Here is a 27,761-nt window from a genome sequence, read left to right on the forward strand (position 1 = left end):
GTCTTGGGACTTCCCTGGTGGTCTGGTGGCTAAGACTCCGTGCTCTCAATGCAGGGGGCCTCGGTTTGATCCCTGCTCAGGGAACTAGATCCCATATGCCACAACTGAGAGTTCACATGCCATAATTAAAGATCCCACATGCCACAACTAAATCCTGCATACTGCAACAAAGATCCCGCACGTGACAACAAAGATCCTGCGTGCCGCAACTAAGACCTGACACAGCCAAATAAATACATAGATGTTAAAAAAAAATTTAGAATGTTGGGGTGGAGCCAAGATGGTGGACTAGGAGGACATGGAATTCACGTCTCTGCACAACTAGTGCACCTACCAGGCACTGGTGGGGAACCACGGACAACTAAGGGAATGGGAAGCCGCCCAAGCGACTGGGCAGGATGTTGGGGGGAGGGAGGGGCGAGGAGAAGTAGAGGCGGGACAGGACCAGCGGCCCTGAGGAGCAGCTGTGGGAGGGGAGGGGTTCCCACGCCCAGAGGGGGAACAGGGGAGACCCTGGAGAGGGCAGAGAATCAGAAGGGAATGCGGCCAGCATTTACCCTGCCCACTTGGGCCCTGGGGAGCCTGCTGAGGTCCTGGGCCTGATCCTCTCTGCCCATCAAGACCTCCTCCAGCCACGTGGGTCCTGCGGGAGTGGGAGGGAGAAAGCGGGGAGGAAAAGTAAAGGCCGGTCGAATTGGACCAGCACCCATGAGGGGCAGCTGGGGGAGGGGAAGGGTACCATGCCTGGAGCGGCCCACCCACAATTAGGGATCAAAGGGGACAGGGAGACCCTCAGGAAAGCGGAGGATCAGAAGGGAGTGCAGCTAGAGTTTTCCCTGGCCACTTGGGCCCTGGGGAGCCTGTTGAAGTCCCGGGCCTAATCTGGGACCAATTATAAGTATTGAAATTTAATCTGTGATTTAAAAACTCCCAACAAACAACACTCCAGGACCAGATTGCTTCACAGGCGAATTCTATCAAACATTTAGAGAAAAGTTAACACCGATCCTTCTCAAACTCTTCCAAAAAACTGCAGAGGGAGAAACACTCCCAAACTCATTCTACAAGGCCACCATCACCATGATACCAAAACCAGATAAAGATATCACAAAAAAAGAAAATTACAGACCAAAATCACTGATGAACATAGATGCAAAAATCCTCAAAAAATACTAGCAAACAGAATCCAATCCAGGACCTAATAAAGGCCATATACAACAAACCCACAACATCATTCTCAATGGTGAAAAACTCAAGTATTTCCTCTAAGATAAGGAATAAGACAAGGATTAAAGACCTAAATGTTAAGACCAGACACTATAAAATTAAAACTCTTAGAGAAAAACATAGGAAAAACACCCTTTGACATAAACCACAGCAAGATTTTTGACCCACCTCCTAGAGTAATGAAAATAAAAACAAAAATAAACAAATGCGACCTAATTAAACTTAAAAGCTTTTGCACAGCAAAGGAAATCAAAAATAAGACGAAAAGACAACCCTCAGAATGGGAGAAAATATTTGCAAATGAAGCAATGGACAAAGGATTAATCTCCAAAATATATAAACAGCTCATGTAGCTCAATATTAAAAAGGCAAGCAACCCAATCAAAAATGGGCAGAAGACCTATAAATAGACATTTCACCAAAGAAGACATACAGATGGCAAAGAGGCACATGAAAAGATGTTCAACATCACTAATTATTAGAGAAATGCAAATCAAATCTACAATGAGGTATCACCTCATACCAGTCAGAATGGCCATCATCAAAAAATCTACAAACAATTAATGCTGGAGAGGGTGTGGAGAAAAGAGAAGCCTCTTGCACTGTTGGTAGGAATGTAAATTGATACAGCCACTGTGGAAAGCAGTATGGAGGTTCCCTAAAAAACAAAAAATAGAACAACCGTATGACCCAGCAATCCCTCTACCAGGCATATACCCTGAGAAAACCATAATTCAAAAAGAGACAGGTACCCCAATGTTCACTGCAGCACTATTTAAAACAGCCAGGACATGGAAACAACCTAAATGTCCAACGATAGATGAATGGATAGAGATGATGTGGTACATATATATAATGGAATATTACTCAGAGATAAAAAGTAACGAAATTGGGGGGCTTCCCTGGTGGCGCAGTAGTTGAGAGTCTGCCTGCTGATGCAGGGGACAGAGGTTCGTGCCCTGGTCTGGGAGGATCCCACATGCCGTGGAGCGGCTGGGCCCGTGAGCCATGGTCGCTGAGCCTCGCGTCCGGAGCCTGTGCTCCACAACGGGAGAGGCCACAACAGTGAGAGGCCCGCATACCGCAAAAAAAAAAGTAACGAAATTGGGTCATTTTAAGAGATGTGGATGGACCTAGAGTCTGTCATACAGAATGAAGTAAGTCAAAAAGAAAAAAACAAATATCATATATTAACACATATATATATGTTGAATCTAGAAAAATGGTACAGATGAACCTATTTTCAGGGTAGGAACAGAAGCGCAGAGGTTGAGAATGGACGTGTGGATGCAGTGGGGGAAGGGGAGTGTGGGAAGAATTGGGAGATTAGGTTTGACATAAATACACTACCACGTGTAAAATAGATAGCTAGTGGGAACCTGCTGTATAGCACAGGGAGTTCAGCTCCGTGTTCTGTGATGACCTAGATGGGTGGGATAGGGCAGGGGGAGGGAGGTCAAAGATGGAGGGAATATATTTATACATATAGCTGATTCACTTGACTGTACACCAGAAACTAACAAAACACTGTAAAGCAATTATACTCCAATAAAAAAAATTATTTGATTAAAAAAAATGTTAATCCCATCCCCCCCAAAATAGTTTAAAGACATAAATATAAGACACGATACCATAAAACTCCTAGATGAGAACACAGGCAAAACACAGTCTGACATGAAAATGTAACATGTTTTCTTAGGTCAATCTTCCAAGGTAGAAGAAATAAAAGCAAAAATAAACAAATGGCACCTAATCAAACTTATAAGCTTTTGCACAGCAAAGGAAACCATAAGCAAAATGAAAAAACAACCTACATACTGGGAGAAAATATTCACAAACAATGTAACTGACAAGGGCTTAATTTCCAAAATACACCAACAGCTCATACAACTCGGTATCAAAAAGCCAAACAACCCAATCAAAAACTGAGAAGACCTAAATAGTCATTTCTCCAAAGAAGACATAAACATGGCAATCAGGCACATGAAAAGAAGCTCAACATCATGAATTATTAGAGAAACGCAAATCAAAACTACAATGAGGTACCACCTCACACCAGTCGGGATGGCCGTCATCATTTACAAATAATAAATGCTGGAGACTTCAATAAAAAAAAACTCCAATAAATGCTGGAGAGGTGTGTGGATAAAAGGGAACACTCCCACACTATTGGTGGGAATATCAATTGGTGCAGCCACTATGGAGAACAGCATGTAAGTTCCTTAAAAAACTAAAAGTAGAGTTAGCATATGATTCAGCATCCCATTCCTGGGCATATATCCAGGGGAAATTCTAATTTGGAAAGACACATGCACCCCTACGTTCAAAGAAGCACTATTCACAACAGCCAAGACGTGGAAGCAACTAAACGTCCATCAACAGAGGAATGGATAAAGAAGATGTAGTGTATATATACAATGGAATATTACTCAGTCATAAAAGAGAATGAGATAATGCCATTAGCAGAAACATGGACGGACCTAGAGATTATCATACTAAGTGAAGTAAGTCAGAGAAAGACAAATATATGATATCACTCATTTGTGGAATCTAAAAAAAAAAAAAAGATACAAATGAACTTACTTACAAAACAGAAATACATTCACTAACATAGAAAACAAACTTATGGTTACCAAAGGGGAAGGGGTGAAGGGATAAATTAGGAGTTTGTGATTAACAGATACACATACATTATATATATATAATAATATACATTATTATATAGTAATATATAAAATAGATAAACAAGGTCCTACTGTATAGCACAGGGAGCTATATTCAATATCTTGTAATAACCTACAATGGAAAAAATCTAAAAAAGTATATATATGTAAAACTGAATCACTTTGCTGTATATTTGAAACTAACATGACATTACAGATCAACTATACTTCAATAAAACAAAACAACAGAAAAAAATGTTTAGAGCAACAACCTACAAAATACAAAAATATAAAAAACGTAGGATTTAAATTTGTGTGTAAGACCTATATGAAAAAAAATGCAAATATTTACTAAAAAAAGAAAAGCTATAATTTAAGCTGACCTTGTTCCTGAATTGGGAAATCAGTTTTGCAGAGATATAACTTCTCTCTCAATTTGAAAACTACTTAAGTGTAATTCCAATCAAAATGATCATAAAACTAATCTGGGGGCTTCCATGGTGGCACAGTGGTTAAGAATCCACCTGCCAATGCAGGGGACACAGATTCGAGCCCTTGTCCGGGAAGATACCACGTGCCGCAGAGCAACTAAGCCCTTGCGCCACAACTACTGAGCCTGCGTGCCACAACTACTAAAGCCCATGTGCCTAGAGCCCGTGCTCTGCAACGAGAAGCCACTGCAATGAGAAGCCCGCACCACAACAAGGGTAGCCCCCACTCATCGCAACTAGAGAAAGCCCGCACACAGCAACAAAGACCCAACGCAGCCAAAAATAAATAAATTAAAAAACAAAACCTCATCTGGACTAATAAACTTATAAAAATAGTCAAAATATTCTTAAAAACAAAGAATTTTGAGTTACAATTATCAGGTGTTATAATCTCTAGTAATTAAGACATTAAAATGGCAAATTAAAGCATGATTATTTCATTTCTCTCCCAATTTTTTTTTCAAGATGAATATAAAAAAATAAATAAGTCCACAAAGACAGCAACAGAGATTTTTCTTTTGTCTTCATCATCTTGGGATTTTGAGAGGTCATTTTACACGTATAACTACCATTTATAGAATGATTACTCCATGCCAGGTGCTATATTATGCATCTTACACATATAACTTCATTTGATCCATACAACCTTACAGTGTATTATCTGATATTACCTGCATCAGCCATTTGAAAAAAATTTTGTGAGAAATTAAATAGAGTAGTAACTGATTTCACAGGGCAGAGGAAGCAAACCAGTTTGCCCCAGAAAACCCAGGAGGGGCTCAGAACTGACCTGGTATAATGGATGATGTAGATAAGGTTCCATATAACAAAGAGAGGTTGAAAGACTGCATACAGGAGCCATAAATCCCTCCTCCTACACATCTCCACATCTCTACTTACAAGACATTCTCTGCATTAAGTTAAAAGGAGACATCCAGGGCCCAGGACACCAGGTGCAGTTGTGGGCATGAGTGAGAGCTGAAAAGAGAATTCACTGAAAGTCTGTTTTGGGAACACGGTCACTTCCAGCCCCTTTTTGCTGTCACATGTGCAAAGTATTAACAGCAGGAAGAACCACAGGATCTTCTGGAGAGCAATGCAGCATCAAACAAAGGACCCAGTCTCAAGACTGATACGTAGGATAACTGCCCAAACAGATGGCTTTCTACCCAGTGATTCAAGAGTGAAGTTCCCCATAACATTTAAATATGAAAGAACATCCAAGGATCAAATGGAAAGGCCCTGGAGAGAAAAAGTAAATCTAAGGTAACAAGAAAAAGAGATCTTGGTTCCGTGAAACAGATACTGCCCAGAAAATAATATTTAAAAAGAATTTTTTTCTAGAGGGATAAAGGGCATCCAGAAATAAACATAGTATTTTAATGAAAAAGAAATAATCAGGGAACAAGAAATAGGTCATGGAAATTAGAGTTTTGACAGTTGAAATTAAAAATTCAATAGATGGCTGGAATTTACATAGGCAAGGAAATGTCCCAGAAACAGAAAAAGCAGCTTGGGAGACTCACAAAAAATTGCAGAAAAAGATATAAGACAAAGAGATTCAGTTCATGGTAACTGGATTTCCAGGATAATTGGACTTCCAGAAAGAGAGAAAGTGAAGGGTGGGATAACATTATAATTTGTATAAAAAGTAATAAAATAAATTTTCCCAGATTTGAGAGATCCATCATGTACCCAGTACAATAAATTTAAAAAGCTAAACAACAGGCACATGTTCTTCCAATTCCAGCATATCAGAGACAAAGATTACAAGAGCCCCAAGGAGTATGAGGACACAGGTTCTGAGTAAAAGAAGGAGAATCAGAGTTGCACTGGGCATCCAAATAGCAACAGTAGATGTAACTCTGGTATAAATGCTGGTAACCTTGCTACCTCTCTACTCCTCCTCTGAGAAAGCAAACAAAATAATGAGGAAAAATGACAAGTAACCAAAGATTCTTTTTAAATGCCCCACTTTCTCAGCAAATAGGTGACAGAAAAAATCTGCAAAACTCTAAAGAAACACGGACTTGCCTGGTGGCAACAGTGGTTAAGAATCCGCCTGCCAATGTAGGGGACACAGGTTCAAGCCCTGGTCCAGGAAGATCCCACATGCCACGAAGCAACTAAGCCCGTGCACCACAACTACTAAGCCTGTGCTCTAGAGCCCACGAGACACAACTGCTGAGCCCACGTGCCTAGAGCCCGTGCTCTGCAACAAGAGAAGCCACTGCAATAAGAAGCCCGCGCACTGCAACGAAGAGTAGGCCCCTGCTCGCCGCAACTAGAGGAAGCCTGCATACAGCAACGAGGACCCAACACAGCCAAAAAGAAATATAAATAAATAAAATAAAATAAAAACTCTAAAGAAACGCAATTAAAATTAAACAGAAAATGCAAAGGAAATGTCAAGGGGCCTCACGAGTGGCAGATCTCAGAAAGTACCAGGCAAGTGCACTTCCTGAAAGGCAGAAACTCCTCCAGAAATGCAAAATCTAGAATCTGTAAATCTAACAACTGAGGTGGGAGGTGAGCTGAGCTTCAGCAGAAGTCAGATGCAGAGAGAACAGAAACAGAGAGTATCTGGAGGGCTCCCAGCAGCAGATCTTAGAAAGGTCCAGCAAAAACATACCCCCTGAGGTGCAGGGCTCATCTGGAAGAGCAGGGGCTCTGTCCTCTGTCTGCTGTGCTGGTGAAGGACCTGGGGATGCAGGACCAGTGACACGTCCTCTCCGACTAAGCCTGGGTCAGACGACAGAGGAAGCAGGGCTACACAAAACATTCCTCAGAAGAGCCACAGCAGCCAGAGTCAGTGGTCTCTGTGAAGCAAAGAGGGCCCCTCCTACCATCCACAAACCCAGATGCAAATAGCTGAGCTGGGAAAAACCAAGTCATTTAAGAAACAAGTGTTCATGAAAGGCTATGGCACAGCGTCGGTAAGTGATTTTATAAGAAAAAATGCAGGAAAGAGCTGCAAAACTGTCAAATGCAAGAAAGACATTCACAGGAAAACACTGCCATAGAACAGATGAAAACACTGAGCGCACATCCCACACAGGGTAGAACTCTCTGTGAGACTGTCATCTCCACGGAGGACGCAGAACACAGGGCAGGAACTCAGATGTTAATAAATTTTTCTTTGGCACTTTTGTTGCACTAACTATAGACTTAGGAAGTCCTTTTCCTTTAGAGAACATAAAAATATCCACCACTTTACTTTTCTGTTATGGCTTCACTTTTAGCTCTTTACCCCAACTTTAATTTTTTTCTGGAATTTGGTTTCAGACAGGAAAATACTTAAATTTTTTCAGTATACCTATTTTATTTTGGGATGGGGAAATACGTATTTCCAAGAAACGGTATTGCATGCTCATGGGCCTGCTAGAAATTCTCTGGTTTGATGCGTCACTTGTACTGAGGGTGGAATCTACTTGCAGCTTCTTCACGAGCTTGTGCTCCAATCAGCACAGCCCAGCGATGTCATGGGTGTCTCCCAGCCTGTCACTGCACCTGTCCTTGTGCTCACTGCCAAGAAGGCTGCAGAGTCTCCAACAAGATCCAACGTTAAGATTTACAACTGAAGGTGCTTTTGTTTCAGGTACCTGTAAAACCTATAAAAAGCAAATTTAAAAAAACAGGGCAAATTTATGGCAGTTTTATAATACTTTTAATAGTTACATGTTATTTTTATATCTACTACATTTTTTTGCTCAAAAATGCAAATTATTAATAACTATTATTCATGAGGAGAATTGGGAACTGTATAATTTATTCAGAGGAATTCCACCATAGAAACTGAAGTATTTTAGATATATTTTTATCTCAAGTGACATTAAAAAAAAGTATTACAGAAGTTTTAAAACACAAAGTAAAATGAACCCCCGGTACACCCATACATAACCATCATCTTTAAAAAGTTATCAACTATTCTGTCATTCTTCAAGTCACATTTATTGATTGCTTGTTAAGTTTCTGGAAAATGTCCAAGCCTCCCTTACCTTATTTAAAGCTAACAAACCCAGCGAATGAGACTGTGGCAGAATTAGTGTGAAGCTAACAGTTTACTTGCATTGGATACCTTCCAACAAAGGGGCCCTAGAAATATGTTCACATGGTTATGTTTTTGTAAAAGTTACAAAAATCACACATTTTAACCATTAAGAGCGCTGTCTCTTTCCACTTCAACTGCTCCTTTGTGCCTTCTCCTGCTCCTCCACAAAGTGGCACTTCTAAGATTTTATTAAGGGTTGACTGGGATATACTTTTGTGTTTTGTAATCTCTTCCATGTGTAATTAATTACATTATTGCTGGCCATCTCAGTTTGTGATGTCTTCTAGAAATACTCTGAATGTGGTCAACTTAAAGAATATTTAAGAGCACTCACTCCATAGAAAATTTAAAATGCACCAAAGTCTTACAGCTCAGATTTCAAAGAAACTCAATAGAAGTTTTCTCAAATTTGACAACAGTCAAAAAAATTACACCGTATCACTAACAAACGGTTGAGAATTTGAAAGAAACCTCTGTAAACTGTCAAAAATAAAAAGCAAATTTCTATCAACTATGTTAAAAGATACTCAAAATGAGCTTCCTATTACTCCTATTACTATAGAAAAGTACATCACAAAGTTGTCAAATGAAAAGACGATATGTATGCTTTTCTTGGTCTAAATAATATTTCAAATCGCATCTAACACTGTATTCATAGTTTTGTGGGGGTTTTCTTAAACAGAGCTTGCCAAATTCAATAAGCGCCACAAAACCTGGAACCATTTATGAGGTTAGTATATTATCCTTGTTGAAAGATCAGTTCTTCAAGATCATGTAGATATTAAAAGGCAGCACATGATTTAAAACCACAGTTTCAAAATACTGGGTAGTAAAGACGAAAAACGATATGGTTAAGTGCTGGTTATCTGTTCATGACAAACTGTGATTATGGCAATTCATTTAACCTCTTGAAACTTCAGTTTTGCTGTGTACAAAAAAGAGATCCTACTAGATCATCTTTAAGTTGTCCCTTCAAAACTAGACCAATGGCAGCTACCTTAAACTCAGTACTGGGTGGAGGACATAGTCTCCCACAGGGCATAGGGCATGGGTTGCTAGGCTCTTGGACACGTTAAAATTTGTAGAAATTTGGTGATTTTTTGGTTTATATTCTTTCCTAATAATGACTGTAGGAAAACAGCCTGCCCCACCCCCCCCCACCAAAAGGAATATATAGGAGTAAAGAAGTGTAATTACACTTAGGGTTCTGTTGAGTTACCCAGCCTAGAAGAGAAAAAAATACAGCCGTATACTACTGGGCAGTGCTGTATTTGACTAACTCATGAAGTATGTCTAGATGAGGGTTTTTTCTTTTTTAATTGAATTTACTTTTGAGATAATTTAGATTCACATGCAGTTGTAAGGATTTCAATACCCAGAGACACCATGTATCTTCTTCTCAGTGTTCCCTTGGTGAATCTTGCAAAACTATAGTACAATATCACAACCAGGATACTGAGTGACACAGTCAAGATACAGAATATTTCCATCACCACAGATCCCTACCACTGTCCTTTTTACAGTCACACTCACTTCCCTGACATCCTCACCACCTCCTTAACTCCTTAATCTTAAGAATTTTGTCATTTCAAGAGTTATACAAATGGAATCATACGATATGTAATCCTTTGAGATTGACTTTTGTCACTCAGGATAATTAAGTTGTTTTAAATAACAAAAATCTGTTCCTCCTTACTGCTGAGTAGTACTCTGCTCTGGAAGCACCACAGCACTCTTGTGCATGTGGATGTTTGGTGGTTTCAGCACCATTTGTTGAAAAGACTACCCTTTCTTCCTTGAATTGCTTTTGCTCCTGTCAAAGGTCAGCTGATTGTATGTTTGTGGATCCATTTCTGGGTCCTGTGTTCTGTTCCATTATCTATTTGTCCACTCTGTCACTACCAAACTGTCATTTTTTGGTGAGTCATGAAGCTGGGTAGTCACTCCTCCAACTTTGCTCTTTTTCTTCAATACGGTGCTGGCTATTCTGGGTCTTTGCTTTGCCATATAAACTTTAGAATCAGTTTGTTGATATCCACAAAGTAACCTGCTAGAATCTACAAATCAAATTGGAAGAACTGATATCTTAACAATATTGATTCTTGCTATCCATGAACCCAGAATCTCTCTCTACTTACTTAGATCTTCTTGGATTTCTTTCTTCAGAATTTTAATTTTCCTCATATATTTCTGTACACAATTTTTCCTTACATATATATTTCCTAACACATATATTCCCTTACACATATTTTGTTGGATTTATACCTAAATATTTCTTGTAGAAAGCACACAGTTGGTTCTTACTTTTTTTAATCTACTCGACAATCTCTTTTAATTAGTATATTTTGACCATTCACATTTAAAGTTGACTACTGGGGGAATTCACTGGTGGTCCAGTGGTTAGGACCCTATACTCCCACTGCAGGGGGCCCAGGTTCAATCTCTGGTTGGGGAACTAGGATCCCACAAGCCGTGTGGTGTGGCCGAAAATAAAAATAAAAAAATAAAATGACTATTGGTATAGACAGATTAACATATACTACATTTGTAACTTTTCTATGAGTTACCTTGTTCTTTTTTCTTTCTTCTTTGTTTTTTTGGTTTTTTAAAAATATATATATATTTTTTTGTTTGGCTGCATTGGGTCTTCGTTGCAGCACGCAGGCTTCTCTCTAGTTGAAGTGTGCAGGCTTTCTCTCTCTAGTTGTGGTGCAGGCTCCAAAGCACGTGGGCTCTGTAGTCTGCGGCTCATGGGCTCTCTCGTTGAGGCGGGCGAGCTCAGTAGTTGTGACGTGTGGGCTTAGTTGCCCCAGAGCACAAGTGATCTTAGTTCCCCAATCAGATATCAAAACTGTGTCCCGGTCACTGGAAGGCAGATTCTTTATCACTGGACCACCAGGAAGTCCCCTTTTATTTGTTTTTGCTTTTGTTTCTGTTTTCCAATCTTTTCTCCCTTCTCTGGTTTTAATTGAGCATTTTATATGATCCTATTTTATCTTCTTAGCATATCAATTATACTTGAAAAAAATGTTTTTTTAATTTTAGTGGTTTCTCTAGTGTTTGCAACATATATTTACAACAAATCTAAGTCCACTTTCAAACAACACAATACTGCTTCATGCTTACCCTTTTTACTTACTATATTTTCTTCCTTCCTGATGTTCCCAGATTCCTCCTTTAATGGTTTGTTTACAGAACTTCCCTTAAACGTTCATTTTAGCATTGGTCTGTTGAAGACAAATTTCCTTAGTTTTCCTTCACCTCAGAATGTTTTGATTTCTCCTTCATTCCTGAAAGATATTTTCACCAGATAATCTATGTTGACAGTTCTGTCAGTATTTGAAAAATGTTGTGCCTCTTTCTGGCCTCTACTGTCATTCAACTTATTTTTCTCTATATGTAAGGTGCCTTTCTTCCTCAGTGCTGTCAAGACTTCTGTCTTTAGTTTTACAAAGTCTGACTTTGTAACTGGTGTGGATTTCTTAAATTCACTCAGCTTCTTGAATTGAGATTTGTCTTTGCTCAATGGGGGAAGTTTTCAGACAATGTATCTTACTTTTCTAGCCCTGCCCTCCTCCTTTCCTTCTGGTTCTCTGACGACATGAATATTAGCTTCTTTGTTATAGTCCCACAGGTACCTGTGGCTGGATTCTTTTTTTCCCCAGTCTATTTCCTCTCTTGTTCAGATTGTGTAATTTCTATTGTTTCCCTTCAACGTCACCGATTCCTTCCTCTGTCCCATCCATTCCTCTCTTGAGTCAATCCATTAAGCTTTTTATTTTCTTATTGTATTTTTCATTACTAAAATTTCCATTTGGTTCTTTATATCTTCTACTTCTTTGCTGAGACTTCCTCTTTTTTGTGCGGAGACATTCTATGTTTTCATTCGTTTCAAAAACATGTCTTAATTGCTTGTTGAAGCTTTAAAATCTGTGTCAGATAATTCTAGCATCTATGGCAGCTCAGTGTTGGTATCTATTGTCTTTTTCACTCAAGATATTCCTGGTTCTAGGAATGACATGTGACTTTTTATTGAAACAGACATAGACATATTGGTTATTATATTATGAGACTCTAGATCATAAACTTTCTGCTTCAGTTGGTTTCCGCTGACACCACTTTAGGAGCAGAAAGAGGGATGTTGTTTGTTGCCTGGTTACTACCAGGTAGTAAAGAAGTCCAAGCTCCCTAGTTAGCTTCTGTTAATACCTGAAGTTGGGAGAAGGGGCTCCTTAATGCTGAGCAAAGGTAAGCGTCATGACTCTCCATTAGGCCTCCTCTGACATCAACCCAGTGGGATGGGATTCGGGTCAGCGGTACTTCATTATAAGCTGGCAAAGATGGAAGTCCAGGCTCCCCACTTGGCCTTTGGTGGTTTGGGTGAAGCTGCAGTGTTCTCTGTGGTATTTGGCTGAAGCAGAGAGGTTACTGTGTAAAATAATATGTTTTCTGTCTTGCTAACCTGCCCCTCCCTGATCTTTTGAAGAGAAGACAGGCTTTTTGCAGGGCTTTCTTGTCTGCATCCATTGGCATTTCCAGGTTGCTAGCTTCTTCAGCTCCAAGCCTGGGATATGAGGCAAACAGAAAACTCAGGGAACTCACCATTCTATCATTCTGTGAGTTCTAACGTTCATAGCCGGTCTGCCTTCTCTCCATCTTTCAGTCTTCTTATGTTTATAAACAATGTTCAGGGTTTCTAGTACATAGCAGGAGGAATCCCAAAGTATATTCCCCATCCATTTACCCTCAACTTTTGATTTTATATCTATCTTCTCCAGACACACATTATTGGGTCTTGCTATTTATTCATTTTGGTTCATCTCTGCCTTATTAACTGGTGTGTTTAGACCATTATTATTATTTTTTAATAAATTTATTGTATTTATTTTTGGCTGCATTGGGTCTTCATTGCCATGTGTGGGCCTTCTCTAGTTGTGGCGACCGGGGGCTACTCTTTGTGGTGTGAGGGCTTTCCATTGCAGTGGCTTCTCGTGTTTCGGAGCACAGGCTCTAGGTGTGCGGGCCTCAGTAGTTGTGGCATGTGGGCTCAGCAGCTGTGGCTCACAGGCTCTAGAACGCAAGCTCAGCAGTTGTGGCACACAGGCTTAGTTGCTCTGCGGCATGTGGGATCCTCCCAGACCAGGGCTCAAACCCGTGTTCCGTGCATTGGCAGGCAGATTCCTAACCACTGCACCATCAGGGAAGTCCAAACCATTATTATTTAATGTAATTATTGCTATGGCTATATTTAAACATAATTGTAAGTTTTGTTTGTACTCACTGTTTTGTTCTTCTGTACCTTTTCCTGCCTTTTAAAAAAATATTTAAACATTTTTAAAACTTCCACTTTATTTATATTTTTTAGTTATACAATCTTTTCTTTCTATGTAGTTAATATTGTACCACTTCGTGTAATACATAGAAACTTTGCAACCATATACTTCACTATATCTAACCCCTACTATTTTATGCTCTAGTTCAGCAGTCCCCAACCTTTTTGGCACCAGGAACCGGTTTTGTGGAAAACAATTTTTCCACGGCGGGGGTGGGGTGGGGTATTGTGTGTGTGTTGAGGGGTGGTTCAGGCGGTAATGCAAGCAATGGGGAGTGGCAAATGAAGCTTTGCTCACTCACCCGCCGCTCATGTCCTACTGTGCGGCCCAGTTCATAACAGGCTACGGACCAGTATCAGTCCATGGCCCAGGGGTTGGGGACCCCTGCTCTAATTGTCATGTGTCTAGTACAAATGACAAAATAATGTTACAACGTTTGCTTTCTTTTAAAGAAATTAACAAGAAAAAAATGGTATTTTATATTTGCCTATTTAACCATTTCTCATGCTTTTTGGTCAAATCTGCACCATTCTCAAAACCTGAGGATTACCAAAGTGCACCATTTTCCTCTAATCTGGATGAATATAAATTTCATATTAAGACTGTTCCTCACCTTCCTCATTAACTCATGACAAGTAAAGAAATATCACTTGGCACCAACATGCTTGTAAATTAAAACACAAACTTAAGCAATAAACCAGGTAGCAGTACTGATTTTAAGGTAAGTTGGTTATAAGATGTTTTTGTTTTTCACACTATCAATTGCAATAAAAAAAAATGCTAAATATAAAAATCTTGTTGAAAATTCTCTGTCCAAACCCTGAACATCTCTACAATATTAAAAAAACAGGAAATATTTTCAACTCATTTTTAAGAGTACCTCAATTTCTCTTCAAAGTAAACATGAAAGGTTATATAAGGCATAACTATACACCTGAAATTTAAAACAGAAGAGTATCTTATTTCCCTTAGAAGTTCACTGGGAAATAGGAATATTTGGAGATGTAAACAATTCATAAAAATGAACTGATATGTAGGAAATGTACAATACTATGCAAGCATTTACTGAGCTTCTACTATGTGCTAGACATTGCTAATAACCAGGGTTATAGACTCTTTTCAAGAAACTCACTACCTAGTAGGGGAAAAAGACAAAAAAAAATAAACTCTTATTATAAGGAAACCAGAAAGGTTGAACTTTACTATCTTGAAGAAAGTGGGGAATTAGTGAAGGATTTTCAGTAGGGGAGAAAAATGGTAAACCTCACAGACTGGCTAAACTACCATCCACTCCCCTTGCCCCCCTTGCTTACCTTTATTACAGAAGCTAGGAAAGGTAAAAATTCACATTCCAAGCCTCTACTGCAATGAGGGATGGCCACATTGATACAGTTCTTGCCAGTGAAATGCAAATCTACTTGAAAAGGCTTCTGGCAAACCTTTTGACTTTTTGATATCCAGGGCTTGTTCCACCCCTTGCCTTCTTGCCTTAAATCCAGCATGTGTAAAACTGTGCCAGTCATGCTATAACCTTAAGGGAAAGGCCAAAAGCATCCCAGGTAACACAGCAATGATATCACTGAGCTACTCAAGCAAAGCCTGCAGCCATCTCCAGATTTCTTGTTATTCAAAATGATAAGTCCATTCAAGTGATTTAGTTGGGTTTTCTGTCATGAGTCTGAATGTTCTTGACCAACAAAAGTTATAAGAATAAACATGTATTTCAGAATAGCCATTTCTGAGTTACTGTGGAGGATGGATTAGGAAGGGACAAGAATGAAGGTAGTGAGACTTGTTATGAAGTTATTGTACTCTAAGCAAGAGAAAAAGGGCAGTGATGATAGCGAGGAAAATATAGATTCAGAGATATTTAAAAGGTGAGAGAGAAAAGGCAAGATAAAGAAAAGGTTTCAAATATCTTCTAAGTTTCGAGTTTGAGAAACTAGGTGGATAGTCATGCCATTCTCCAAAACACATATGGTGAGGCATAAGTTCAGCTTTGGACATATTCACCTTGGATACCTATGGGACAACACGTGAAAATGATAAGGCAGTTTACTATGGATCTTGAAGTCAAGAGTGAGGTCTGGATTAGAGAAACCCAGATTTGAGAGTATTGCCAGATACAGAGTACTGTCCAATAGAATTATAATGTAATTCTAATTACATATGTAATTCTAAAGTTAAAATAAATAGATGGATTTAATTTTAATATTTTATTTAACTCAGTTTTTCCAAAATATTATTTCAACATGTTATCAATATAGTTATTAATGGGGATGATTTACATGCTAAGTCTTTAAAATCTGATGTGTATTTTATACTTAAAGCTCATCTCAATTCATCTGAATGCCTTTTTTCATCACAAATACTTGATCTATACACAAATTTCATAAAACTTACAGTTGAAAAAAGTAGATTCACATACCCATACTGTTCCAAACACATTTAAGTTTGCCAGTACCTGAAAGAAAATTTTTCCTTTACTTTTTAAATCCACACTGGAAAAATCCTGTTTATCTGTTTTAAAGAAATTGATTTGCCTTCAGAGCAAAAGCACATCAGTTTGAAAACTACATTTGTCCAAGTTAAGTAAATTCAATATATCTTGTGTCAGCTCAGTATTGCTAACACTGAACTCAGAGTTACTGAGTAAATTGAAAAGCAACTCTAAACTTATCAATAAGTAACATTTTTCAAATTTTTCTTGTAGTTTTTGTAGTGAATTTACCTGTCAAAAACAGTTAAAATCTTATGCATACCAATTCATATTGGAAAAATGTGTAAAGTTATTCTTTTATTTTTAAAAGTTTCAATTTCAAAATAAATTCTAGAGGCTTCCCTAGTGGCACAGTTGTTAAGAATCCGTCTGCCAATGCAGGGAACACGGGTTGGAGCCCTGGTCTGGGAAGATCCCACGTGCCACAGAGCAACAAAGCCCACGTGCCTAGAGCCCGTGCTCCCCAACAAGAGAAGCCACCGCAATGAGAAGCCCACGCACCGCAATGAAGAGTAAGAGTAGCTCCCACTCACTGCAACTAGAGAAAGCCCGCACACAGCAATGTAGATCCAATGCAGCCAAAGATAAATAAATATTTAAAAAAAATTTTCTTTAATAAATAAATAAATTCTAGTACTTGTCTAGGTAGCACAAGTAGGCTTTTTCCCTTACTTGGAGCTTCAAATTGAGATCATTCATATTCTGTGTAATACTGAGCAGAAAACAAACGGCCCAATTTTCTCTCTGATTATTAATTAAATATTTGGCTAGCATTTCTGTTGTTGCAAGAACATCTTGAACTGGTGTTAACGGTACAGTAAGTTTTGTAGAACTTTTCCACAATCAAACAACTGGCAGAGTACACAAATCACTAAATTCACTGTCTTTTAATTTGTTCAGCAATCCTGTAAGCTGATGTTGACTCATAGCACTTAACACCCAACAGCTGTACCCATGACAGCATCATAGAGATCATTTCGGAAAACTGAGCACAAGTACTCTCAAACTGTATCATACAGTGGAATGAAGAAATAGGGGAAACACCAAGCTCATTTAAAAATTCCAACCTAGCTGGAATGCCATTTATTGTGACAAGAAGTACTTTTTTCTCATCCAGATGAAACTCTTTTGATAATTTAAAGATTAAAATATAGCTATACAGGCCATGAATTGAAATTATTTCTTTGTAAATTTTTAAGTCCTATGAGACAAAATGCACTCCAAGTATTACTTGGACAGCACACTTTCTATTACATAACTCATCTAAAGCTAAAGAAAAGTACTTGTAATTTTTCAGATTTTGAATCAATTAACCTTTAATATTGTTAAAAGTTCCTGTATTCTGCAAGCAATATTTGGTGACAACTGAAGACTCTGTACTTTTTTTATAAGATGTTTTTAGGCTTTAACTCATAAATTTCTAACAATTTCTATAACTGAAATAATGAACTTTACTCTCCATCTATCTAAAACTAGTTCTTTTTCATGCAAGAATCCAAGCTGTTTTATATCTGGCCAAACTTAACAAACTCAATCCTTTTAAAAATTGTTCAAAAAAATTCTGTTGGACATTTCATTGTGATTTCAGGCGACTAAATTTCAATTCTTTTTTGACTTTTGAAAGGTAACTTCATTCACTCATTCATTATGCATTTGCCGGAACTGTCTCAATATTGTTACTTTACTGTCTTATTTTTTGTTCAATTATAGCTTGTTTTTCTCTGCCACAACAACAATCGTCATTCACTGTGAAATCTGCAACATACCTTCTTCCAGTCTTTGTTTACTGTCCCAGTTGTAGGACTAGCTTCTGCAGTTCTACTTGTTGCTTTTTCAGTATGCCTTCATTTTAAAATTTAAGGTTCGTTCATATTCATGTCTAAACTAGAAAAATAGTAAGTAAAACAAGTATATCAATTACCAATTATGATTTACAGAAGTAATCACTGTAATTCCTGTTGTCAGCATAAAATATTCAGATAAATACACGTTACATTGATTCATAGTAAAAAATAATTTACACTGAATCCAACACCAACTCAATCAGTGATGTTTATATGTAATACCAGACATAGCACATGGAGTCTGACAAGCACATTCCAACAATCACACCTTAAGCAAGGTAACAAAGTTAAATGTATTTTTAAAAAAACAAATAAGCTGGGCTTCCCTGGTGGCGCAGTGGTTGGGAGTCCGCCTGCCGATGCAGGGGATGCGGGTTCGTGCCCCGGTCTGGGAGGATCCCACGTGCCGTGGAGCGGCTGGGCCCGTGAGCCATGGCCGTTGAGCCTGCTCGTCCGGAGCCTGTGCTCCACAACGGGAGGGGCCGCGACAGTGAGAGGCCCACGCACCGCGATGAAGAGTGATCCCCGCTTGCCACAACTAGAGAAAGCCCTCGCACAGAAACGAAGACCCAACACAGCCAAAAATAAATAAATTAATTAATTAATTAATTAATAAAAAAAAAAAAAAAAAAAAAACAAATAAGCTGAGTTCAACAAAAATATTTCACACTGCTTTAGTTTTTGTTTAATTAAAATTAATTTAAAAATCTACTTTCTTAGTCCTACTGAACTCATTTCAAATGCTTAATAGCCACATGTTGCTAGTGGTTACCATATTAGATAGTGCAGATATGGAAATGAGAAAGACAAAAGTCACAAGGCTTGCAGTTTTTATTCCATTTCTCTTTTATTTGATATAACTTCCAGAGCTTAGAAGTTATCTGGGTTATATTACTCTTTCATATCCTCACAAAAAAACAAAGCAAAAATGGAATTGTTGGATCTTCTGTATAGGATTCCCTGAAATATGTATTTGGCCCACTCTAGCAGACATGGACCAACCTCTAAAAACCCATTGCTCCTAAAAACAATCAACTTTTATCTCTTTGGAGAATGCCTTTTAAACAGCAATGTGCTGAATAAAGTTTAACAACTGGCTTTTGAAAAAAAAAATGTTATGTATTTAAAAGATGTGCAGCATACAATTTACAAATGATAAAATCATATACAATACTCTTTTCTCTTTGGACGTGCCACGCGGCTTGCAGGACCTTAGTTTCTTGACCAGGCATTGAACCCAGGCCACGGCAGTGAAGTGCCAAGACCTAACCAGGGAATTCCCACACAATACTCTTTATGGTACGTTCCATATAGCCAACTGATTCTCGTAGGCTTTTGTTGACTTTTGTTGAACTCTTGTATCTGTAGCTAATCTGTGATTGCAATTTGACCAGGATTTTACAAAGGGAGTTGCATCCCAATCAGCTAACTCTTTTCCCAACAAACTTATAGTCATTAAATCTGATATATGACCTACTGTTAAACTATTTCTCACCCTTGTACAAATTATGTTCATTAAGTTGAAACCTCTTTCAGCTTCAGCACTATTGACTGCAATGGTGCTATCTTTTTAGCCTTTTGTACGGTTGTAGGAATTGAAACATTGTTTGACTTTACATTATTACTTACAAATTCCGGAAAATCATTCAAATCAATTTCGAATTTTAAAATTTCACACAAATGAAATAATTTTTTTTCACCAGTTATCCATGGTGAAGTTATTTCTTCATAAGGCCATGTAGAAGGTTCTAGCAAATCAAAATAATTAAAAATACTTTCATCATGGCTCTTGTCAGATAAAAGACGTAAGTTCATGTGTTGAATTATATTTTCTAGTAACATGTTCCTAGGAAGGGCATTAAATTTATTATTTTTATTAAATGGAATATCTTTAAACTTATCTGACTTAATCAAACCTTCAATTTGAGATTCACGCTTTCCAGCAACAATTTTTAAATTTTCCAAGGCTTTTATGGTGCGTTTGATCAATTTTTGTGCTTTCTGAATGTTAGCTGAGCTTGACTGTAACGCAGTTGAAAGTAGTGAAAATTCTTCAAGAATGTCAATCATTAAAGCAAGGTCTTGCAAGAAATTAATGTTAGCTAATCTCTTTGCCAAACCAGAATGAGAATGAGAAAAATGCATATATAATACAGGATATGCACGCCATACAGCAGTAGCAGCTTGTAAACTACATGCCGCCCATTTTGGTCCCATTATCCGGCCAATTTTAACAATTTCAATTTGAAGATCTTTAGCTACATTTTCTAAAAGCTTGTTTTGATTTTTATTAGATTGATGATAATTAGAATAAATTTTATCGAGAAATATTTTTAAATGATTCACCTGTTTTGTTGCAGATATTGAATAATCAAGGGACAAGTGCAATCAATGGTTTAAATAGTTCCAAATAATGATTTCAGGAAAATTTTCTAACAACTTTGTAGCTACTCCAGACTTTCTTCCCAGCACTGTATTAGCACCATCAGAACAAAATGCAATTAAATTTGCTTTCAAATATTCAGTAGTGAAACCACAATCATTTAAAGTACTCAATAATGTACTGAAAATACACTCTGCTGTGGTTGACACCAGTTCTTTTAAAGCAACAAATAACATAAGAGGTGCAGGAACCTACTGAACTGTACTGGACTGAACTGGAGATAAATCACGAGGGTCCTTTTCTTTGAAACTGTGGATGCCTCATCAATTACAGTACAGATTTTGGCATTTTCTTCTATAATATTCTTAAATATCGTCATCTTCATTTCTTTTGCAATATGCTCTGCTATTCTTGTTGCACTGTATCGTGTATTTAAACAACTGACCTCTCCATTTTTCTCTTGTAATTCTATTGCCCCTTCAATATCAGATAAAGGTCTATTATGTTTTATTAAACTATAAACAGTATTGAAAACTTTCACAGTAGCATCAATATTTTTATTACTTTGTTTATGCACTAAATTAGAAACTGAGTCATTAATTGATTCCTTTAACAAATCCTGAATTTTACCATGGGCTTTAGAAACATCATGTTCCCTAATTTTTTTTCACAGAGAAGATTGTCTAGTAGTTTTATTACTGCCATTAGGGGTTACTAAATATGCAATCCACTCCTTGGACACATGGACATGCTTTTCTGCTTTCAATCCCAAATGCTGAACTGTTGAGCAATCCTTACATCCTAATTTACCTTCTTTTATTTCAAGCCATTCGTACTGTTCTGTAAACATAAATGCTTGTTTTTCATTCCAACAATCTGGAAGCACAAGATTATCCATTTCTTCCTTTGATGAACATGATGGCTTTTCTTCAATGATTGGTTGTTCAACATATTTGAAATTTGATTCCTTAGACTTAGACAACCCACAATAGTTTTTGTTCCTATTGTTACTTTCTGTGCCTGTTTTCACTTTCTTCGCATTTAAAAAATGCAATAAATCACCCTGTCGTTTTGGCATTTTAGGGAACAAAATCTGAAAAATAATTTTACATATGTAAGTAAAAGTCATGAAAACACTTTTAGGGTTAATGTAAAAACTTCTGTTAATGATTTCTTTATATAATTTTAGAAATAAATTTTAAACTAGAATACTTACCTTGATTTTCAGTTTATACCTATAATTTCAATATGACTTGCTATTTCTTGAAAAATGCACTATCAGTTTTTTAAATTCTATAGCCAATAATAATGTCACAAAATCTGACTGAACTTTTCGTTTTGTTTTTTTGTTTGTTTGTTTTTGTTTTTTTGCAGTACGCGGGCCTCTCACTGTTGTGGCCTCTCCCATTGCGGAGCACAGGCTCCGGACGCGCAGGCTCAGCAGCCATGGCTCACGGGCCCAGCCACTCCGCGGCATGTGGGATCTTCCCGGACCGGGGCACGAACCCGTGTCCCCTGCATCGGCAGGCGGACTCTCAACCACTGCGCCACCAGGGAAGCCCCTGACTGAACTTTTGATGATCATCCAATTCAACAGAAAAGTTGCTCATATGATTTACAAGTATAGTTCTAGTGTGAAAAGTGGTTGATACTTTCATTTACATTATTAAGAAGAATGTAAAAAAAGATGTATATCAGAACTCCACTCATTCATCAATGATAACATCAACATCTTTGTTGAATCAATGAAGAGTTTTCAAATACTGCAAGATTTCCTCAATTTTTTGTATAGCATAGAGTCTAGTAGTTAGAGACTTATGTTTTTAGGCTTAATCTGCATTAACATTTCATCCATCACTTCCTTCAGTTTAGACAATCAACAAATAATAAATCACGCCCTGCTCTGTACAATAGTTTGCCAATTGCCGTGCTGTAAACACTTCCATCTTCCTTCAGGAGCACATTGTTATACCATATTCCTACCACACAGTACAACAGATGTAAATAACCTCAAGTGTGTAGATATTAGGGTATGAGAGTTTTGAGCATCTATTACCTTAAACATGATAATCTATTTACTTTTAAGTTTTTATATACTTGAATTTTTAAATTGATGTATAGTTGATTTACAACATTATGTTAGTTTCTGGCGTACAGCAAAGTGATTCAGTTATATATATTCTTTTTCACATTCTTTTCCATTATAGGTTATTACAAAATACAGTAGAACCTTGTTGTTTATCCACTTTATATACAGTAGTTAGTATCTGCAAATTCCTAACTCCTAATTCATCCCTCTCCTATCTTTCCCCTTCGGTAACCATAAATTTGTTTTCTATGTCTGTGAGTCTGTTTCTGTTTGGTAAATAAGTTCATTTGTATCATATTTTAGATTCCATATATAAGTGGTATCATATGGTGTTTGTCTTTCTCCTTCTGACTTACTTCACTTAGTATGATAATCTCTAGGTCTATCCATGTTGCTGCAAATGGCATTATTTCATTCTTTCTTATGGCTGAGTTATACTTGAATTTTTAATAATGGCTACATTTAACAATCAGCTCAAATTTAACAAACACACCTCCAGCACATACTGCACTTAATGACACAACTGAAGAAACACAAATATAATATACTTACATCACTATGATAGGTGCTACACTCTTTATCATCACCACAGACCAGATCAATGTATTCAAGAACAGGTCTTGATGGTCCCTCCTAAAAAGGAAGTCAGCAAATTTACAAGTCATTAACAATCATTCAAACCAAATGTGCCTTTATAATCACTAGGGGCTTTTTGGTTGGAATTAGCAAGAATTCCTGTGAAGAGGTGGCCTCACCGGTGGTGCAAAATAATCAGAAACAGAACCAGCAGAGGTAAAGATTCAGAGAAGACCAATATGCAACGATGACAAAACCCAAAAAGAGCCTAAATCTATATAGAGGAAAAAAGCCATGTACTCCTTTGGAAACGGGAAATAGACCAGGGATAATGTTAAAAAGACACAGATACCATGGTACAGTACTTTTTAACTGGGATGGTTATCAATAATCTTTTACATATCTAAGCTCAAAAGCATGGAGTTCTTTGATATCTCTGCTTCATCCTCCATATCCTTATGCAACCAAATATCAAATCTCTTCAATCTTTTCTTTACACACATACTACCTTCAACATAGACCAGTCCTTAAATACCCCAGTTGAAAACCTAGATTTTATTTTACAGGCAAAGGAATCAACTAGTAGTGTTGAGACGGGAACCACATTAAAGCTGTGCTTCAAGAAGATTAGGAGACAGGACTTCCCTAAGACTCCATGCTCCCAATGTAGGGGGCCCAGGTTCAATCCCTGGTCAGGGAACTAGATCCCACATGCCATAACTAAAGATCCCATGTGCCTCAACCAAAGATCCCGTGGGCCACAACTAAAAAAAGATCCCGCAGGCCACAATAAAGATCCCACATGCTGCAAAGAAGATCCTGCATGCCGCAACCAAGACCCAGCACAGCCAAATAAATAAATATTTTAAAAAATAAAAAATAAACTTGAACTGCTCATTATTTAAAAAAAAAAGAAGAAGAAGAAGATTAAGAGAGTATGAAATGTGGGATGATCAGTTAAGAAGAAAACCAATGCAGACAAATGGTAATTTAATACTAAAGTAGAGTGAGGGCAAGGAGAATAATGAGCAAGTACCCTCTTCTGTATGTACACTGCACTTCAGGAAAATTTACACCAAAGATAAGATCTCCTTCTGTACTCCCCAATTTTCATCATTCCTTTCTTTCAGCATATTGTGTTTAGTTTGGGGCTTATGTATATGGCAACATACAAAGAGGATGCTGTGCCACAATGCAGACTGAGGCTGGAAAATAAGATTTATACGAAAAAACTAAGAAATCCAAACCAGAATACGTCAAGTAGTAACATACTTCTTGATAAAAGATATAAAAAGAACACAAAAATTTTTTTGTATCTGAGAACCCTCAAGCAGAGCATTGTACCCAGTAGCATTTCATCGTTTTTGGATGGTACTATAAAAAACATAGTAATAAACACATCCTGATGGAACCCAGCATAGGATGGGGTGAGAGGAAGTAAATTCTGATCTGAATGTAGTTTAAAGTAGAATTAAATGATCATTTTTATGTGGCACCATTTAAATGCAACAGAAATATTTTTACTAGATTTTTCTCGTACTGCAATTCCACTCAGTGCATATAATTCATTTCTTACTGAGCTGTCAAATCTTCAATCCTCTAATTGTAAACAAGGCTATTTCTAAGAGGTTCTATCAAGCTGGATGTATACTACTCTGGATGCAAAGATACAAAAAATTCTCTATATTTAAAATAAAATTTAAATTAAGATTTCTAAACCTCACCTTAACACAAGCTGATATATTAACTCAGTCAGAATTTACAACATGATTATGCATTTAATCCTGAGAGTATGACACAAAATTACACCCATTTATTTCTCCAACCTTAATTTTGTAGAATCCTACTGTGTTTCTCAAAATAAGGCACACAAATCATCAACACTTGTGTCACGCCTAGCTAGAGTTGCACAAAACACCATCAAGGTCATCGTATCTTATTCACTGTCTTTATACCACGGTCAGGAAGAACCTAAATTATTTTTCCTAATGACCCCTGCAATCCTCTTTCCAAATGTTTTTCAGTACAAAAACAGACATCATGGCTCTTCAATTTCCACAGCTACATCACTTACTCCTCACCACATGGGGAGGCAAAGTCAGCATACAATCCTTCTTGGTATCCCCAAATTTATAAAAGTTCCAAGTGTCAAGAAAAAAGTACCACATGCACTACTGTGGTGAAGAAGACCTTGATCTTTTAAAGAAATTCTATATAACCCTACTAGAACATAAAAACAATGTTACCACAACCTTTAGAGAGGGAATTTTGTTTGATTTAAAAACAAGTCATTTGCAAGAGGAAGGAGATATGGGGATATATGTGTATGTACAGCTGATTCATTTTGTTATAAAGCAGAAACTAACACACCACTGTAAAGCAATTATACTCCAATAAAGATGTCAAAAAAACCTGAAAAAAAAATATAAAAACAAGTCAATTACATGGTTGCCGTAAACCTACAGCAACTAAGAAACACACAAACATTAAACAGGCAAACCTTTAAAAGAGATTATAAACCTTTAACAGCAAACCTCAACTAACTACAATATTCAAAAAGAGTCATTCACAGTAGAAATATTCTCTAGCTAACTAAGATACTACTTTAAGCAGAGCCTTTGTAAAATTTTAACAGTGTGGGGTGGAAATTATCCTCAAATGTATCATAGCACCCCCTGCTATGATACATTGGTTTTTGCAACCAATGTTTTACAAAGTGTGTTCACAGCTTCATACACCCCTGCATTTGCACCAGCATCAAGATTCCTGGGCCACACCTCCCATTTCTGATTCCATAGGTCTGGAGTGAGGTCCGGGAATCCACACACTTCTACTTACTAATGCTTGAAAACTACTGTCCGAAGGGAATAAAAACAAAGATTCAGGATGCTCCTGGTGATACGGGCCCTTCATTGTGAACCTCTCCTGCTGGACTGTGCTGTAACAGGATGAGCTCGGAGCTTAGTGAAGTCTTCAAGCCACCCGCCTTCACGTTATGGAGACACACAGGCTCAGAAGTTGAGTTCCTGCAGCTCTTCTGGTTTTCTACCTCATTCCTCATCACTAGCCGCCCCTTCTCCCTAACCTGTGTGCTATCTTTTAGAAGTTACTCTTGTCTCATTTCAAAACACTCTTAGGAGACCACAACCCTGCGTACATGAACGGCTCTAAGTGCAGGCGGAGAGGCGAGATTCAGGGTACAACACGCACCGCAGGCCACAGGCTTTGTGATGCCTACTGGGGCTGCTCAGACACCTCTTCGGGCAAATTCCCTACTCCTATGCCCTGCTCCACAGTGTACAGTCCATATCAGACAGTCACACACGTTTGCTGCATGATGAACAAACAGGTGAGGGGTAATCACATCACGGCTTATCACGCATAGTCTCTGACTCGGAAAAACCCGAATATCGTCGCTACTTACACTAACAAACTGAATGTCATCTTCATTTTCCTCGGGTGTTGACTCGGACGCCTCAAGCCCATCCAGAGGGACACATTCCATTATCTATAAAAATAAGCCAAAACACGGTTATCTAGACAACTGCGCACCTACAGAAGGAGATTTTTCCTAAGGGAACGAAGAAGGAAAGTTCTCGCGGAGACCTAACGGAGCCCCAGCCTCCGCGAGCCCGAGCTCGCGTCCGTGGACCGCAGGGGCCCCTCCGCATCCCTTCTCCCCGAGGAGCAGGGAGCACGCTCCCCCAAGAGGCAGTCGGCCTCGGAACCCACGCCGCGCCCGCGCCGAGCAGCGGTCCCCGAGCCGGGAGGCCACTGTTGCTGCGGGGCCCTCTCCCCCAGGCCCACTAGGTCCCCAGGTCCCAGACTCTAGGCCCCAAACTCTAGGCCTCCAGACCCCTAGGCCCCTAGTCCGCCAGGCCCCAGATCCCAAACCCTCCAGGCCCAGGCTCCCAGACCCCCAGGCCTCCTAGGCCCCCGGGCACCCTAAGCTCCCCAGGCCCCCTAAGCCCCCCAGGTCCCGCCCAGCACCCCCCGGACTCTGCACAAGGCCGGGCCCAACCCGCTACTCACCTCCGACCCTGGGTCTTCCATCTCCCCGCCGCCGCCTCCGCCACCGCCGGCAGAAAGGGCTGCAAACCGCTTCCCGTGGGCAGAGGCGCAATAGCCCCGCGGGGCCTGGCCTCCCATAGTTCCGGACACCCTCGCCCGCCGCGCGGGCCGCTGGGAACTGTAGTTCCGGCCGCGCCGAGACAGCTCCGCGCGCGGAGGGGCGCGGGAAGACTGAGCTACTGCGCATGCGCTCCTCGAGAAGCTTTTGCCGCTCAAGTGGAATCATTAGGTGACCTGTCTCTCCTAACTTCTCTCTCTGTTTTCTGTTTTAGAACAAAATTGTGGCTTATATAATAGATCAATGGTGTTAGAATGCTTACTAGTGAAATCATGTCCAACCATTTTCTTTAAAAAACACACAAACGATTGTGAATAGATAAAATGTGTGAAAACAGGTATTATCTGAGGACATGTAAAGCTTTTCCTCCTTTCCCCATCAGCCTAAGATCACCTGTAGTCCGACGAACCTGTATTCCCACAGAATCACCTTTATGATTCTGACCCTGGACTGCAGTGAGCGAGGCCATACAGCG

The 27,761-nt window shown here is 38.7% G+C and overlaps 1 protein-coding gene across 1 annotated transcript; it reads right to left on the reverse strand.

Annotated features, from left to right (window-relative positions):
• Positions 1–19,403: 19,403 nt before the first annotated feature.
• On the reverse strand, positions 19,404–27,210 carry KIAA1586 (KIAA1586 ortholog). Its single transcript, XM_007471198.1, is given in 6 exon segments — positions 19,404–19,675; positions 19,678–20,758; positions 20,761–21,585; positions 23,134–23,214; positions 26,582–26,665; positions 27,190–27,210. Coding segments are annotated over 6 exon segments (2,364 nt in total).
• Positions 27,211–27,761: the final 551 nt, after the last annotated feature.

Source organism: Lipotes vexillifer, unplaced genomic scaffold (genome assembly GCF_000442215.2).
Source record: "Lipotes vexillifer unplaced genomic scaffold, Lipotes_vexillifer_v1.1 scaffold302, whole genome shotgun sequence".
NCBI classification, from domain to species: domain Eukaryota; kingdom Metazoa; phylum Chordata; class Mammalia; order Artiodactyla; family Lipotidae; genus Lipotes; species Lipotes vexillifer.